The sequence below is a fragment of the Chaetodon auriga genome, chromosome 5 (assembly GCF_051107435.1).
Source record: "Chaetodon auriga isolate fChaAug3 chromosome 5, fChaAug3.hap1, whole genome shotgun sequence".
NCBI lineage: Eukaryota > Metazoa > Chordata > Actinopteri > Chaetodontiformes > Chaetodontidae > Chaetodon > Chaetodon auriga.
This window is the reverse complement of record NC_135078.1, coordinates 21,377,673-21,395,884: the sequence shown is the minus strand read 5'-3', so window position 1 is coordinate 21,395,884 and position 18,212 is coordinate 21,377,673. Positions and strand designations below refer to the sequence as shown.

At 40.9% G+C, this 18,212-nt stretch overlaps 2 protein-coding genes across 2 annotated transcripts; both read left to right on the top strand.

The window, feature by feature from the left end:
* The first annotated feature begins 41 nt into the window (after nucleotides 1-41).
* tctn2 (tectonic family member 2) lies at nucleotides 42-5,445 on the top strand. The gene is made up of 18 exons (XM_076730441.1): nucleotides 42-236; nucleotides 456-569; nucleotides 841-911; nucleotides 1,086-1,287; nucleotides 1,382-1,482; nucleotides 1,603-1,802; nucleotides 1,906-2,026; nucleotides 2,131-2,284; nucleotides 2,393-2,476; nucleotides 2,563-2,685; nucleotides 2,794-2,868; nucleotides 2,985-3,083; nucleotides 3,209-3,326; nucleotides 3,411-3,514; nucleotides 3,641-3,788; nucleotides 3,943-4,086; nucleotides 4,214-4,302; nucleotides 4,546-5,445. The coding sequence occupies exons 1-18, from the start codon at nucleotides 137-139 to the stop codon at nucleotides 4,665-4,667; spliced, it is 2,169 nt and encodes a 722-aa protein (XP_076586556.1). The 5' UTR covers nucleotides 42-136; the 3' UTR covers nucleotides 4,668-5,445.
* A 263-nt stretch (nucleotides 5,446-5,708) lies between these two features.
* atp6v0a2b (ATPase H+ transporting V0 subunit a2b) lies at nucleotides 5,709-17,168 on the top strand. The gene is made up of 20 exons (XM_076730440.1): nucleotides 5,709-6,282; nucleotides 6,682-6,760; nucleotides 7,168-7,265; nucleotides 7,534-7,671; nucleotides 7,805-7,902; nucleotides 8,633-8,759; nucleotides 10,165-10,247; nucleotides 10,337-10,430; nucleotides 11,219-11,431; nucleotides 11,903-12,053; nucleotides 12,611-12,750; nucleotides 12,890-13,047; nucleotides 13,183-13,273; nucleotides 13,804-13,922; nucleotides 14,020-14,230; nucleotides 14,363-14,482; nucleotides 14,601-14,720; nucleotides 14,839-14,956; nucleotides 15,179-15,350; nucleotides 15,457-17,168. Exons 1-20 carry the CDS (start codon nucleotides 6,166-6,168, stop codon nucleotides 15,557-15,559), a joined length of 2,550 nt encoding a protein of 849 aa, XP_076586555.1. The 5' UTR covers nucleotides 5,709-6,165; the 3' UTR covers nucleotides 15,560-17,168.
* The last annotated feature ends 1,044 nt before the right edge of the window (nucleotides 17,169-18,212 follow it).

Genomic DNA, 18,212 nt, shown 5'->3' with positions numbered 1-18,212 from the left:
TGCGCTTAAGTAATATTCCTTTTCTCGTGTGTCTACAGAACAAGAACGTTTCGTGACGTGATTCGTTTGAGATCTGCGTTGCCTAGACATCATGAACAGTTTACAAATATGTCGACTATAATCTGAAGCGAACCAAATGGCTAACGTGGTTAATATATTATTTTCGTCGTTCATTTCACACCCGGTCGCGTGTGTTTTGCTGTTCGTGTCCTTGGCTCACTCTCAAAACATTGTCGGTAAGACCTTAATATAAACGCATAAATCATTCAGTTTTACATATAAACTGGCTAACGCTTACGGTACCCAAGCAGACCTAGCTAGCTAATGCTAAAGAACTAGTTAGCTAGAAGACAACCCTATCGTTAAAAGTTACGTCAACGTAATTTTACACCTTTTCAATATGATTTTATGAAGCTAGTATTTGAGGCATTAAACCGAAATGTTGCCGTTAACAGTTTTCCAGCCGTCATATCTGACTGCAACCGGACCAACGGTGACTGCCCTTTTGCTTGGAAACACGTCGGACATCTCTCTGAATGTGAGGACAGTGTCTCCATCCAATAAAACAGGTAAAAGCTGTAAAGACTTCCAGGTGCTCTGCTTGTAGCCACGTTTGTTCATCAGTTAAGATATGTTTCAGCTATTGTTTCTTGATCTAATATCTACCAGAACATTACCTGATGATTTGTTATGCATTTCAGTGAAATGAGGGCCGTTATCGCTCTCTTGTGTTGTGGCCCACAAAAAGAGAGAAGGAAGACAACGATGTGGCTGTTTTATGACTGTGATCTGTCATTTGGACTGATTTGGTGGTTGATGGTGGTTTGTTGTCTTTTACAGGAAGCCTTGGTTCTCCATCATGTGTCGCTCAGGTAACACAGTGGGTGCTCACAAAGGAGCCAGTGGGAAAGGTAAGAAGCCAATCTCACAGTGAACAGTAATTTTCATCATGTTGAAATAATGCTGACATAAGAGGCAATTAGACAGTGTATAAAGTGTTAACCCCCCCCCCCCCACACACACACACAATTAATTTAATAGAGTTGTTATTAGATTATTGATATTTCTTTCATTTGGGACACCAGACTGCAGTTCGAGTTCAGCTGAGACTGGATAAAAGTCTGCGTTTGTGTGGTGAGAATGAGACAGACACAGACTGCTGTCCAGAGCCACTGTGTGTCCTGGAGACCCTTCAGGTGTCTGCCTGTGTGGGCGGCACACCTCAGGCATCACTGCTGATCCAAGCCAAGATACATGCCCTGTTGGTTCCTGCTAATGCTGGATCTGGTAATTCAAATGAAACTTGTATCTCATCATAACGGGCCTTCATGCTAAGGATGCACCACATTTCTGATGAATATAAATCACCTATCCATTTCAGATAATAAAACAGCCATCCCAAACCAAGTGTACCAAACACTGGGTTCTTGTCCCTGTGACCTCACATTCAGAGCATGTGACACACTCTGCTGCTGTGACAAGGTATTTGCATCTTTCACATTATTACATTGTTTTAACAAGAGGGCAGTGCATTTTAGGCAAGTATATGTCCTTATGTATTAATCATTAATGACTTATTGCACACCCTTTTGCTCTTAACAGGACTGCTCCATTGAGGATTTGAAGCTTTTTGAGTCCCACTGTCTGCCAGGACCCTTTGGTGGGCAGGTCTCTCCTGCTCCTGATTATCAGTGCTCTGTGCAGTCCTCTGATAACTCCCCGGATTGGTTTCCATTTTTATGTGTCAGTTCTCCACCTGAGAACAACCCTTACCTTGGGCTTTTTTACCAGGGAGACACAATGTGAGAAATTATTGAATATATGTTTTTATTTTTTAATTGATTAATTTATACATTTTTGTGTGACATTTTCATCATTTATGTTTTCTCCTTTCAACTTGTCTAGTGCATCTAAGCCCGGTCCATCCTTCCAGGGGCCTATTATGTCTGCTCCAGTGCCAGTTAATTCTTATATTCAAGGAAGTCCCATTTTCACATTAAATGACCAGTTCTTCACTATTCCCCAGGTTAGTTGTGTATATTTGTTTCTTAATACAGTTAGATTATGTTATGCATTGTATGTGTTACTAGAGCTGTAACAACTAATCCCTTGTATGTATCTGTTCCACAGAAGGTGCTTGGACGGTGTGTGAACAGTGCTCCTGTAGCATTTTTGAAAAATTTCAAAGTCAAGTGTGTAACTCTGCTACGCTCCTGTCCAACTGGATCTCCCTTACAGCCACTGCCAGCAGATTTGAGAATTAAAGTGAAGAATGGGCAAGGGGGTATGTGATACCTCCAAAACATACTACCACAATGCTTTGATATGTTCTGGAGCTCTTTGAATCTGTGTGTCTTCAGTTTGTGGTTAATTTTTTTTGCATGTATTTCAGGTGTTGCTTTAGTGGATGTAATTGAGGAAGTGGCCAGTGACTTGAGTCAGTTTATTTTAAGCACAGATGCTGCTGCCTCTTCAGGTATGGATATTACAACATATTATTACGAAAACAACTTAAGTTGACAATTAACCTAAATGTTTACATTTGCTGATATTTCTCTGAAGACGAGAGGCTGGTCTGTGAGAATGTGACCTTAGCGCTGGATTACAAAATCTACTGGAAAGGAAATGGCATCACAAGTATCACACTGGCACACACTGTTGGGACCATCACTTTAAATAGTAGTGGTAAGTGCCCACAAGACTCACCCATGATTTGGCTTATCATCAGTCATAGTTTCTGCTTTATGTTTGGTGTACTTTGGCCTTATTTTTGCTATTCTGTTTCCTGAACAGTGGCGTTAACTACAAGGTATTCTGCTGTGTTTTTAAATGGAGAATTCACTGGTGAGCCCAATTCAGGGAACCCAGGTGAGAGCAGAGATAAAATACTTTTTCCTGAGAAGGGTTGTGGGGGTGAACTGTTAATAGGAAATACTTCACAGTACCTGTTACAGTGGGTAACACACAAATATTTTAAATGACAGGTTATCAGGTGGGACGGCCTGTTATTGCTGGAATTGTGGACACTTTGGACAATGACACAGGCTCAATACAGAGGACATCCATCAATCTTTGGAAACCAGGTAAAACTCACTAAGTCATGTTGGTGATTTAGTCATCATATATAATGGTGAATGTATATGTGAATTATGTGTATTTCAATCAAGTTGATTAAAAGACAAAATACCATTTTGTGATCTAATAACAGTGAGTGATGGATTCTGTTCCACTGCTGAGAAGAAACCGGTTCTGTTTGGGGAGAATTCAACATCAGGATGTCTGCTACCTGTGAGCCGACAGAGTCTGACTCAGTGTGATCTCCTGAGGTCAGTACCTCAGCATGAATTCATGTTTGATATATATTTATATGTATTTGTGCTGAAATAAGTATGATTTTTTTTCTCCTTTAGAGAGACTGTTGCTTCTCTCCAGGCAGCTTTGGTTACAGCCACTTATGTGGCAAAGAGTGGAAACCCAGATCCTGTCATCATGACAGACTGGATAAACATAAGCTGTAAGTAGATGGTGCAAAGTAACAATTCGGACAAAGTTTGTGTCTCTGTGTAATGATATCATGCATTTGCCAAATAATTTTTCATTTGGTTCTAACTAAATGTCACACGCAACATATAAATTCCAGTTGTGACGCTGAACTCGAGCACAACTATGGAAGACACCACAAGTTCATGCTATGGGATTCCATCCCACCAGCATATCCGTGTTTGGAGTCTTATCACTGGTGTGGTAGATGGCATACCTCAAAAGGATATCCATGCTTTGGAAGTCAGGTGTGTCTCAGGTGTACACTAATTTCAATGTGCAGTGTAGATCTTATTCTCAATTCAGGAGGAGCTGTTAATCATTATAAGTTACCATATGTCCTAATTCCCTTAAGTATCATAAGGCACTGTGATTCAAGACTCTTATTCTGGTCATTTTTAGCTACAGCCTGTCCCCCTGGGCACTGGACTGTGGAGGAGGTGATGTGTCTGCATGTGTGGACCCAATGGAGACTCAGCTGTTCCCCATCACCTCCTCAGTCACCTTTATTGACATTCCTATGAACCCAGGACCACCAAAGACCAGGTGCTTCCTCAAACATAAAGACTGCCCTCATGAAGGGAGTTGTTAACTTGAACCAAATAAGTGAATTGTTTGAGCTGCTTGACTGACTCTAACCAAGAGTGTGATGTTTTTGTTGATTCCCCACCAGATTTCAGATCAATTTCACAGAGTATGACTGTAACAGGAATGATGTGTGTTGGCCTGAGCTCGCCTTCCCCTTCACCAAGTATTACACAGGTGGGAATTTATGAAGTCCTAAAAAATCTGTCCAATATTTTGTTGCTTCCTTTAGTTGACTATTCAATAAATTGAAAATTTCATGCCAAAAAAATTAATTACTATGAAATTTCAGCATTGGAGCTTAACACTGTATAAAGATCCTCATATCCATCATTCCATCATCAGAGCTGATGGACTTGTGAATTTATTGAATAAGATCAATGCAGCATCAGTGATTTCTTTTACTTTTGTCTCTCCCAGGTGAGCCGTATTCTCAGACACTGGCTAAGAGCCTTATCTTGGTTTTCTTCTTTATCGCTGCCTCGATTCTTGGGACTCCGTGGAGACAAATCCGACAGGCGTGGAACTGTGCCAATCTCTAACACTCTGAGAACGATGTCGAGGCAAAAATATGGGGGGCATAATGGTTGAGTGAGAGGCTAAACACAGCCATGTATTTAAATGTCACTGAAATGTAATTGCACATTTTGTCCATTAGACAACTGTTTATAATAATGATGTTTTTATGTATTTAAAATACGTTTGTGGGAATGTAAATAGTTGTACACATGTACCGTTTTGTAATAAAGATATTTTTTCTATTGCTTTTTTGCGACTCTATCCCTCAACATGCTTTTCAATCCAACTTTCTCACTGATGGTTTGAAAAGTCTTATCTTATTTTTGTCCCACCTCAGTTTGTTTCTTAAGGAGTGCCGCAGAGCTCAGTTCTGGGTCATTGTTTATTCAGGTTTGAGATATTCCCTGAGGGGTTCATCATCAGCAGGCACAATAGTGTTACAGTGGTATGCAAACAGCACCAAATGCAACATAACTGCTGCTCCTTTTATTTCTAATCCTTTTCTCTGCCTCTGCCCATTCTGTATGGATGACCCAATATTTCATTCAGCAGAATCAGGTCAGTCAGGATGTTCTATCAGTTGTACCAAAATACTGAAGAATTAAAATGTATCTCACTTGTCCTGTTTCCTTGTTTGCTCTCAAACATACTTATCATTGTCTCATACTTAAAGAAAAAAAACTGTTCTCCTAACCAATCTTTTTTTGCCCTGGGCACCCCTAACAGGTTAAACTGAGAACTAGTGCTTGTTCTTGCACAGTAATTCTATTTACAGAATAAACATTATGTCGTTTATCACCCTAGAGTATAATTGCACTTATTTTAAACATTCCAGACACTTCCGCAAAGTCTTTTACACTCATTTTTTTAAAATTTGTTTGGTCTGGTAAGCCTCTTAGGCTCTGATAGTATACTTATGACTGCCTGACAATCAAGACATAAGTGGGTGTATGAGCGTCCTTTCGCCTTCAGACAGAGCTGAGGGTTTAAAGATTCCAGAGAACAGTGACCGTAGTGCGCAGACTCCAGGAGGCGGTGGTCATTGGTCAAAGGTGCATCTCACTGCCGTGGAAGTTGTTCGCGTTCAACAGTGTGAGGTGGAGTGACGTGTAGTACTATGGACTCGGCAAGCGGACGTCTGCTGAAACTTCATAAACTATGAGAAGAGTTGCGACCACATATTTGGATATGCAACGTCACCGGTCTTAACACCGACTGCCTCACAGTTTCAGGTTGAACTTTGATGAAACAAGTTTTTCATCCAAGAATTAACAAGACGGCGCTCACCGGCTAAGTTAGCCCATTAGCTAACCGGAGCAGCCTCTGCTGTAGCGATAGCTGTCTAAAGTGTCCGTTATGTAAATCAAATATTGTTTTATGACGGAAGCCAAACCATGAAAACACAACGAAGCACTCAAATGACCGCCGTTGACGTGCTATAATTCACAAAAAACGCACTAGTTATCCTGCTAATATTAGCACGTCGTCGGAGCAGGCGAACAGTCAGAGCGGACTGCCAAAATGAGCTCCCTGCTCCGGGGTGAAGAGATGTGTCTGGCCCAACTGTTTCTACAGTCCGGATCAGCATACGACTGCATCAGTGAACTTGGAGAACTGGGGCTTGTGGAGTTCAGAGACGTAAGTGCAGAAATAGACCAGTTTTAATATCCTGAAACACGTTCATGTCTCACTTTAAAAGTTAGTGCTGAGTTGGGTAAAATCGAAAGCACTCGATAAAATGTTGTTTGTTTACGGTCGTGATGCGTACATACCGTCAGAGTTAGTGACATTATGTCAGAGCAGACGTGGCCATTTTTCTTGTCACTTAAAAAAGAAAGGTCTCGATATCCTTCAGATCACAGCTGTTGTAAAATGCTGCTGTAAAGTGGCCTGAAGAGGAACTTGCTGTGAGCTTTATGATGGTTTGTCCTGAAGAAAGTGATAAAGTTATTTCCACAGTGCCTCAGTGATGAGTGGGAATTGACGATAGTTAATCGTCCAGTTCGTGACTGAATGTGTCTCTTGCACCTGTTTCAGCTCAATCCCAGTGTGAACGCATTCCAGCGAAAGCATGTCAATGAGATCAAGAAATGTGAAGAGATGGAGAGGATCCTTGGTAAGCATATGTTGATGTCTGATATAGAGTTTACCAGTAAGGCTCTGCATCTGCTCATTGAGTTGTACTTGATAAGATTTGGTCAGGGAATGCAATTATTTTGCCCCAGACCGGGTGAAGACAAAGCTATGATTGGATGCAGAAGCAAAGCAGGAATGCATGAAGCCACAGAGGACCTTAACACTGAATTGAATTGAGAAGCAGTGACCCTCCAGTCATGAGAAATGTCAGCTGGTTGTAGATTTAGTTACATTAAAACCCCTCTGGTTAACCAAACCCCTTATTATTACATTAAGAGAGGAGAATGACACACTGAGACTTTGCTTCACGTCCAGTTTTTGAAAGGATTGTATTCGGAAGGTTTTTTTTTGTGTCCTAGAAATAATTTTCCTAATTTCTTTTAACAGGATACCTTCTTAGGGAAGTCAAGAAGGCAGACATTTCACTACCAGAAGGAGACGTGAACCCAGTGGCTCCTTTACCCAAGCACGTCATGGCTATAATGGTTAGTTAGTTTCTTATGTCTCATCATTTATCATTTTTGAATTTTTTATGTTGGTGGCAGGATTCCTGGACAGTTTTGAAATCAGTGTTGAATTAGTGCCACTGCAACTAAATGAATGTGGTGGAGTACTTTCTCTATGTGAAACACTGACTCTTACTTAGTTCTGCTCTGGTCTGTGTAAAACTGTTATATTACAACCGAGGTGGTTTCCAAGCATACATATTTTTGTTGTTATTATATGACTGGATGTCTGTGTGTGTATTCACAGGAGCAGCTGCAGAGGCTAGAAGTAGAGTTAGGTGAAGTCACGAGGAACAAAGAGAAGCTGCAGAGGAACCTACTGGAGCTGACAGAGTACACACACATGCTGCGCATCACCCGCAGCTTCGTACAGCGAACTGCCGAGGTTTGTGTGTGAGTCTGTAACGTGCCCGGATTCTGCACACCCACATTTACATCCTGCTTACACAGCAAAGAATTATTCAATGTGGCTGTTAGAATCTGCTCTTTGATTTGATTTTCTTCTTTCCTCTCTTTAGCGAGAACCCCTACAAGTTCAGTATGAGGAGTTTCCCTTCCTAGAAAAAGACACGATGATGGACTACAGCAGCATGCAGAGGCTAGGAGCCAAACTGGGGTGAGGGATGAATTCTGCTAGCCTTATCAGCATCATGTTTATCTTAGTGTTTGGACTTAGAGTTTGATTTATCTTAGAGGTGACAGTAGGCAGTAGGTCTGTCACAGTGTACTATTTTTCACAACTGTCATGACATTTTAAAAATGAAATAGGAATACCAGGTGACTTTCAAGCCACAGTAATATCATGAGGGGAAAAGTGCATCGGTTGCACAGTTACAGTCACTCCTCACCTACAGATGCACTTTGTACACAGTTCACACACAAACAAGAAATTCACAAGTTGCAGTCACTGAAATGCAGCTCTGTCTCTGCCAACAACACGCTACTCAAATAAAACCTTATTCTTAGATTTTATGCTTCTCAAAAAAAAGTTAGTTGGGTGGTGTGGGAACTCTTTAAACTGGAGTTCCTGTTGTCTGTGATTGTGTCTCAGCAGAGACAGAGAGGGCTCAGAGGAAACAGCTAACCTCATAGTTGCGTATCTGAAGTAATTTTGCCGCTTCTCTGCAACACACAAAGCATCACAGGCACAGCAGAAAAGAGGACGTCTTTTTGACTTTGGAAATGTAGATATGAAAGCAGTTTAGACAATGTTTAAGACGAATTTTGAATGATTTAATTGAAGGTTTTGTTGTGATTTTGCAATGATGTCATTATTGTGATATTTTAAATGCCCTAGTAGGCTCATATGTCGAGCTCTTTGTAAAGTTCTCCTCGTTCTGTTGCAGCTTCATTTCTGGGCTTATTCAGAGGGTGAAGATCGAGGCCTTTGAGCGGATGCTGTGGAGAGTATGTAAAGGCTACACCATCCTCAGCTACGCAGAGGTTGAGGAGTATCTGGAAAATCCTGACACAGTAGGTTTCCCAAAGCTAGCGTTGTCCGGGATTTGTGCTAAAGTTTAATAGCCTATGTCTTGTCTTCCCTGCGTTACGGAGCGAGATTCAAATATCAATATGATGCTTTCAGTTTGCTTTGTGTTAAAAATCCAGCGCACCCATTTTCTTTACAGCGGTGTGCTTTCACCCCTTCCTTAAAGTCCAAACTCACTCTGAGCCAGACTGTGCCAAGCTTAGTTACGGTACCGGTGCTTGTAGCGGCCAAAAAGGATGAGCGAGTCACATTTCAGGAGTCCTTTCTTACAATTTATATACCAATTAAAAATGATGTTATGATACACATCACATATTGAATAGTCTTTATAATTATTATAGTTTTAGCATTTGAAGACATTTGTTTTTGCAGTTGAATTATATTTAAAGGTCAAGGCTGTTAAAAAGTTTATTTATTTCTTTATTTGGGCTTTTTCAGTCTTTGTTTTTAAGAGCACTTTTGAGAGATTAACTTTTGTGGGACAAAATGAATCTTCTCTTTTCCCAGAGTTTGTGTAGATAAGATCAAAATTGATGTGCAGTGGAAATCTTTTATAGGCTGATATGCGTCACGCGTTACCATGTTCTGTTTCGTGCTCAAGATCACTTATGTCTGGAAATGTCAAATATTCCAACACAGTTTGTATTTTCCACATTATAATTATTTAGCTAGAATAGTTCAGCACAACAGAAAAAAAATATTTGCTTGACATAACATGATGCATGATGCTAAGTATTGCTAAAAATAGTGTTGCTTCCTTTCTGTGACGTGTTGCCACAGTGGAGTGATAAGAAGCAGAAGACGACAGGGTATTGTAGAGCATCGCAGATGAGAAAAAGGAAAATTCTATAACAATGACCAAATGTGTATTTGTTAAATGTTGTGAAAATGCAAATCACACTAGTGAAACTGTTGTAACATCTGTTCTAGTCTCTCTTATTGATCTCATAAACAATGAGTGCTGTGATCTTGTCTGCTCATATTATTGACAGCCCTAATCCACTTATCCATTTCCTCTGCTTGACCAGACGGCAGGCATGCAGGGCTGCCACTGATCAGCTGTGGAATGTCGGGACGTCCTTTGACTGAAAATTTACAAGCGATATTAATGGAAAAAAAAACGGCAGTCATGCTTTTCCAAAGAAATTTGGTTCGAGAAAGTTTCCAGCTGCTGTTTCCAATCTAAGAGTGAACTTTAGACCTCAAGGTCTTCTCTGTTTTGTTTTGGTAATGAGCAGCTTGGTTTCACAAACAAATAGAAATATGTCTTTTCTGTTCATGTTTATGAAGCGTACAGAAAATCTACGCTGGACTCAAAATTACGCTTCCTGTATTATCAGTGGAACATCTGTTATCGCTGAAACACGTGGCCTTATTTTCTGTCTGCAGGGTGAGCCAACCAAATGCGTGGTGTTCTTGATCTCTTACTGGGGAGACCAGATTGGCCAGAAAGTGAAGAAGATCTGTGACTGGTAATTATTCCTGGTGTCTGTTTACTCTCTTTTTTTGATGCCATCGTAGCAGCAGTGAGTTGTGAATAACGTACTTTTTCTCTCTATAGCTACCACTGTCACTTGTATCCGTATCCCAGTAGCAATGAGGAGAGGAATGATGTCGTGGAAGGACTAAGAACTCGCATTCAGGACCTGCACACAGTACGTCTGACGATGCGGATGTTTAATTAGTGACAGAATAAGTAGTTGTTCTACTTGTCATTCACTGAAGGTTTACTCATACACGCATTTCCTGTCATCTGCCTGTTAATGTATAAACTAGATCATTTAAAATGTGAGCCGTCCTGGTGTTTTCTTTTCTTCTTGCTGGGTTTTAAGATTAAGGAACACATTGTTTTCTAAAATAAGCTTGCCAAAATGCTGTGTTTAGTGAATCACATTGCATCCAGTAAGGATTTCTCTTCTGCACCAGCAAATGGCAAAATTCAGTGGCCGGTTTTACTTTCTAAAAGATTGACTCCTTCGTCCTTCTCATGAAGCAGTCCAGGCTGTTACAGGGTTAGTCAGGTTTCACCGTGAATCATTTGGTAGCTTTACCCGACTGTGACTGAAAAACAGAATTGTGCTCACCCCCTGTAGCACATGATCAGCATGAGGCCTCAGCTGAAAGTTGGACGTTTTTTTTTTCCTTCTCTCTTTTCATCCCTTAGCTTACTTGACTGTTTCACTTGTCTGCCTTGTCTCCCTTACACTCTCTCTCTCTCTCTCTCTCTCTCTCTCTCTCTCTCTCTCTCTCTCTCTCTCTCTCTCTCTCTCTCTCTCTCTCACACACACACACACACACACACGCTTCTTGTCCTGTCAGTGTTTGGCAAATAGTCATAGAAACTTTAAAGAAAAGTCAAGTTTTGGACCCTTTTGAGAGTCTTTAATGTCTTTTATTTTGATGTAGCTCACTGAGAGTCCTGTTGATTTCTTACTGTGTCCAGGTGCTGCATAGGACAGAGGACTACCTGAGACAGGTCCTGATTAAGGCTTCAGAGTCCGTCTACACCTGGGTCATCCAGGTCAAGAAGATGAAGGCCATCTACTACATTCTGAACCTGTGTAGTTTTGATGTCACGAACAAGTGTCTGATCGCTGAGGTGTGGTGTCCTGTCAGCGACATTCCCACCCTGCGGAGGGCCCTGGAAGAAGGATCGGTGAGGAAGCTTTTTCCAGACTTGCTCTATTTGAATTTGGCCTCACTGCAGGCTTTCTGTCTCTGTTTATTTAACCCGGGCGGTTGCTTCATGAACTGGGGTATTGTTACGATGAAAGCAAGTACTGTATGAGGCATTGCTTTTATTTTGCCTTCTATAGTTTAAGGAAAAAGACATTTGACATGACTTGGCGAGGGCACTGAAAGGCCACCATTCATCCAGTTTGCAGGCTGAGGAGGACAGAGTGTGTATTTGGAAAAAAGAAGTACAAAGATGCACTAATGGGGATGACTGCTGCCCCAGAGGTTTATTTATCATGATGATAAAACCGCTTAACCACAAAGGGACGTTATATCAGCATCTTCTTTAATTTGTTATGACTCTCATGTGCATGCTACTTTTCAAATCAGTTTCAAAACACATGGTGAAATTAGGTTATGCTGACATTTTGATTTAACCTTGTTATTTCAGAGAAAAAGTGGTGCAACAGTTCCTTCCTTTGTCAATCGTATCCCCACCGCTGACACTCCCCCCACCTTGATCAGGACCAACAAATTTACCTCTGGCTTCCAGAATATTGTGGATGCCTATGGAGTGGGCAGTTACAGGGAGGTTAACCCCGGTGAGTGTTATCCTTTCTTTTTCCTCTGCATGTGCACACAAAATGAAGATGTGCATGGGCCAAACTAAAATGTAAAGTCAACACTCACTCTATCACAAGATGTTACAGCAACACGACTGTGTTGCACAACAGGAAGAAATAAGAGCCTTTGGGTGTAATTGCGTAACACTTCCTCCTCTGATAACATTTGCATAATGTAACCAGACTCTGAGGTGATGGGAATGTGCCACCAGTGGAGCTGTTGAGTTACATTCACACTCACAGTCTGTGTTTTTTTAAGAGACTACCTGAAGAGCTCAGACTACATGCTTTGAATTGATTTGTTTGGAAAGGTCTGTCTGTAATCATTGTACTTATCGTTAACTTACCTGGTTTCAATCCAGATTTTTATGTTTCTTTTTGTGTCAGTTATGTAGTTTTTATTATGATTGAGTTTCTGTGATTTGTGCAGATCCTGTTGTCTTTCTCTCTTTAATATTTCAGTAGTACTACAGGATATGAATCTTTTCACATTCACTAGTCTTAAGGTTGTTTTTTTTCCTCCTTCTTGTTTTTAGCTCCTTTCACAATCATCACTTTCCCATTCCTGTTCGCTGTGATGTTTGGAGACCTGGGTCATGGACTCATCATGGCTCTGTTCGCTTTCTGGATGGTGCTGTACGAGAACAACCGCAAACTTAAAAACACAAGGAATGAGGTGAATGAGTACTGCGACGTAAATGTTTTTACCAACAGTAATACTCAGTTGAAAGCTCACTTACATGAACTTACAAATGCCAGTGTGTGTCATATTGTGTGTCTGAAGTGAAACTGAGCGATGTGATGTGTACACGCAGATCTGGAACACGTTCTTTGAGGGGCGTTACATCATCCTGATGATGGGCCTGTTCTCCATCTACACTGGTCTGATATACAACGACTGTTTCTCAAAGTCGCTGAACATCTTTGGTTCTGGATGGAATGTGTCAGCCATGTTCACTGCAGAGGTGTGGAAGTGAGTACCTCGTGACCAGAAGGTCGTCACTGTAACAGTAAAACAGCTTGAAGATATGAAGATGATGCTAGTGGATTTTTTTCTCATGAGGAAATACATTTACCAAACACTGGTGGTTTTATTTGTGCCTAACAGGCAAGATGACCTCCATGGGAATCGTTTGCTTACTCTGGATCCAAATGTTACGGGAGTTTTCACGGGACCGTACCCTCTGGGAATTGACCCGGTGAGTAGAGAGTATGGGAGACTAGTCATCATGAAGAACATGATTTGTCTGGTAATACCTCATATACAAAGATTTTACCATGGCCTCCCATCATTGTGGTGTCTTTAAAAAGCCCTCATCATACTCACAATCACAGTAAAAAGCACTTTTGAAGTTACAAACATAAGCATGCGGACATAATTGCATCCAGAATACTTGTTAAAGAGTCCCAAACTGACTGTCAACTATTGGAGAAAGACTTGTTTGCTTTACCTGGCAATACATCAAAAAAGAGGCAGCAGGTGATTAAAGAAGTAGCCATTGTAAGAGTGTCTTAGTGATATTACTACTACAGTAACCCACTGGACTGATTCATGGGCACCGTATTCATCCCTCTGACATCAGCTTAAAGTCCCTGTTACTGAATCCCCCCCAGGAGCAATAATGCTATTCGTACATGGCAGCAATGAACAAGACACAGCTAGTTAGTCTCTTATCAATCAAAAGTACCCATTTTGTCATACAGTATATGTCCTCTTTCTGTTCTCAAGATTTGGAACTTGGCATCCAACCGCCTCACATTTCTCAACTCCTACAAGATGAAGATGTCAGTTATATTGGGCATCATACACATGAGTTTTGGGGTCATCCTCAGCACTTACAATCACTTGTAAGTACTATTTTGTTTGTATTTTTATCTTATAAAGCCCTTAATGTGAGATGTTCTTGTTTTTAATAGCCTGCCTTATTTCTTTAAACGAAAACAGGCACTTTAGGAAGAAGCACAACCTGTACTTGGTGTTTCTCCCTGAGCTCCTGTTCCTGCTGTGTCTGTTTGGCTACCTGGTGTTCATGATATTGTACAAGTGGCTGGCGTTCTCTGCTAAGGACTCCAGGCATGCCCCGAGCATCCTCATCCTCTTCATAAACATGTTCCTCATGCAGGGTGATGCTGTGCAGCCCCTCTACCCAGGACAGGTGGGAATCTGATGTTTCGCTCCATTCCTGCTTCAGTGTCTCTTGTGTCTTTGCTGTGCCTTCAAAAATATGCAGCAGGTGTTACTGAGACAGTTCATAACAGTGTCATGCAATATTGTTGTCTTCTTCCAGACTGGCTTGCAGATATTTCTGGTGGTCATTGCTGTTCTCTCAGTGCCTGTCCTGCTCTTGGGGAAACCTGTCTACCTTTATTGGCTTCACAATGGAAGCCACCGCCTAGGAATGTACAGGGTGAGGGTTTGAAATACATGTCTGCCTGTGAATGTGTGCACAGATGTGAAAAACGTCTTTAAGTATTTGTTCTGTGACTGTAAATATTCAAATCTGATACATTTCTCTGTGTTTTCAGGGATATGAGCGCGTACGACGTAACAGTGAGGAGGAGCTCTGCCTAATGAGGGCTCATGACATGGAGGAGGGCAGCAGTCACAGCGATCTCTCCTCCAGTGGAGAGCGCCAGACAGAGGAGGTGTGCACAGGAAAACAGCTGGATTGTTGCCCATTAATCTTCAACTTTGTCAAATGCAACCAATGCTTTTTTTTACTGCTTTCTGTCAGTGATGCTGAGTTTTGTTTTGTTGTAATAGTTTGACTTTGCAGATGAGCTCCTGCATCAGGCCATCCACACTATAGAGTACTGCCTGGGTTGCATCTCCAACACAGCCTCCTACCTAAGGCTCTGGGCTCTGAGCCTGGCACATGCCCGTGAGTACAATGGTTTGCACTACAGTGTACAGGTAGTTTGTCCCTGCACATGCACACACTGAGTGCAGAGTGAGTTTTGTTTTGCTTTTGTTCCAAATCAAAGAAAGAAACAGATTTCAGAGTGAAGGGTGTGTTTTAAAGGGCCTGAAGAGTTGATCCCTTTTGTCTGTGTGGGAATTTCCTAAATGGATGGTGCACATGCTCCGTTCTCTGCTTTGACAGAGCTATCAGAGGTGCTGTGGGCGATGGTGATGCGAGTAGGACTACGAATGGACACCATTCTTGGGGTTTTATTCCTGGTGCCTGTGTTTGGCCTGTTTGCCGTTCTCACTGTGTCCATCCTCCTGGTAATGGAGGGTCTGTCTGCATTCCTTCATGCCCTCCGGCTGCACTGGTAAGATAACAGTAAATGCTAAAGTACTTGTGTCATCGACGGGGCCAAAGTGCATTGAATTATCTCAGCGTTTTATATTTATAGCACCTCTTCGTTTCTTCCTCAGGGTGGAGTTTCAGAATAAATTCTACAGTGGGACTGGAATCAAGTTTTGCCCCTTTTCCTTCTCTCTCCTGCCCTCCAGCTTTGAGCACGACGGCCTACTGTGAAAGGACTCTCACTCTCGTGAATCTGTTTGGTAAACGGAGCCAAAGCAAGCCTGCAGGGTTCCATGCTGATAAAGACATATTCCAGATATGTCAAAAAGTTATTTTGGATTTTTCTTTTTCATCTTTTAACAATGTGTCATGTAAAGGAACTGTGTGGTGAGCTTCACAAACTTTGGACTGAAACACACCGCCTTCCCAGCAGTTTCAAGAACACAAACAGCACAGACATGTATGTATCAAAGGGTGTTTTGTACCAGGATCAATATGCTTCACTGCAGAGCATTTTGTGAGGCTCATAATGTGTCTGGCAGTTATTGGTAGTATTGGTGGTAATGGTATTGATGTCGCTGGAGAACCACATCTGCCAAACTTACGCTAAATAAGCAAAAAGGGTATATGATTTTAGTGTAATAATAATAATCATAATTTGGCTACACAGCTGTTTGTTGGATACATTTGCATTCTTTTCATGGGATTTGCTGATTAAATACGATGAAAGGTAAAATAACATCCACCTTTTCTCTTTAAGAAGAATGTTTTAAGAAAAATATCCTTATTTATTTTTTTCTGTTTCACTCCATTTGCTTTCCTCTGTGACTGGTTCATTAATTTTGTCATAATTGTGTGTATTCATTCAGTTATTTACATTTTTGATTGTTTTCCCCACAGAGTTTCAGTTTTGGAAGATCTGCTTTCCGTACACTGGGTAGTGAGCCACCTTTCAGTCACATAGTTCTTGCTCAACTTTATGTTGCACTGACTGCTTTACAGAAGTACAACCAAATGACAGCATACTGTATGATTCTTGAGTTTCCCTTGCAGAAACACTACAAAGGATCGATGACTTTTCAGTGATGAAAAGTGCTCGGGCAGGCGTGCGAGGAGATGTACAGTATGTACTTTTACAGAATAATTTTTTAATTTATTTTATTTTAAAATGTTGCATCAGAATTAAAGATGAATGTTAATGGGATAAAAGTTTTACTTTTATGCATTCACAGTGTTGCCTATGCGTCTGTCACTTTCTGTACAGGTTAACATTCCATGCATGGAAAGCTTAAATCATTCATTTGTTGACTCGGGTCGGGATCCCATTACTTTGAAAGGTCCTACATACATGTTCAGCACAGTAGTCCAACTGTGTTAAATCTCATAAGGACAAGATTGAATTGTGTACTAATGTCAGACATTCGTAGCATTTGCTGATTTTGTGGGTTTGTTAATGTATGGATTTGGCATTTTTTCTAAGGGAAGGAGACTTAATTGTCGTCGTCATCACATTATTGCGATTTCTGCACTTTCATTGGCAACTGAGTTTGCTCTAGTAAGATGCTGCCAAACGTATTTGATAGTAATCACCTTGTCTAGTTTTAACAATATGGAGCGAAATCTGGATGTTCCAAGTGGCAGTCAGTGTTTTACTGAGGCAAATGATGTTTGATTAGCAATTAATTGCCGTAGATTAACACTTAGTTGAAGAGTTATTGTAATTTCTTCTAATGCAGCCCTAATTTTATCATTCTTTTTAATATTTTTTCATTGACAAACACTCCATGCTCTTCATTTGAGAAAGTCATCCTCCTGTCAATAATAAATTGTTTTTGTTTGAGTTATGCCCATAACTGCCTTTCTTACTGTATCTGGGTTTAGATCCCATATAGTTATAATAAGATGCACACAATTTCAAAGCATATGGAAGTCAACACCAAAACATTTGACCCACTTCATGTAGCAACATTTTATGATTTTAATGTTTGAGGGCTTCCAGCACAGTATGACCAAATTCGTTGTCTTAAAACTTGTGTGTAGTCATGCTCTCTGAAAGTATAATTCATCACAGGGGAAGGTGACCTTTGTGCTTTTTGGAAACGTTGCGTTCTTAAGTTGTGATTTGAATTAAATATGCACACACGCTGACCGCATATGAAAGCCTTGGTGCAGCACACTGGAGAGGGATTGCTAGAAAATATACGCTTTGTGTCATTTTTATCAAATCAGTTGTGTGTTCATCCTTTTCTGACTCATTAACTCATCACTGATATGTCAATTAAACCAGCTGATCAAATGATTTATTAGTTTCTGATAAATTACTGAAGTAGCACCCCATTAATAGCAGTCTCTGTGTTGATATAACACAATGAGGAAATTAAAATAAATGCAAACAAACAAACCAACAAACTAGATACACCACTTATTATTTTGCCCGCTTAGGAATTAAAAAGCAAGAAGAAGCAATTGACATATCAAAAATGTAATTATTTACTAAGTATTAAAACAAAGAAGTACACTTATTCATCTTCAGTATTTTTATGGTCATTTATTGATTATGATTATCGAGTCATATGTCGATGCAGTGATTGGCTCGGTATTCAGTGATGTGCAGCCACAGTGACCTCAACCCATTTTAAACACTGAATTTTAGCAAGGTAGCTCCCACAGGAGGTTTACAAAAGAGTACCGAGGTTTTCAGATCCTTGACCAAAGCTCAGTTGAGCAGCAGGTAACGGCACAGACAGCTGCCTCCCAGTCAGCACTGTGGGAACACACTCCGCACGCGTCTCTGCCAGCCACAGCGGTCCACTGTAAGCGCGAGACGTTTGCTGGTTGCCGTGGCAACGCTAAACCGCAACACCCTAGCTTGGATGGCTGTTAA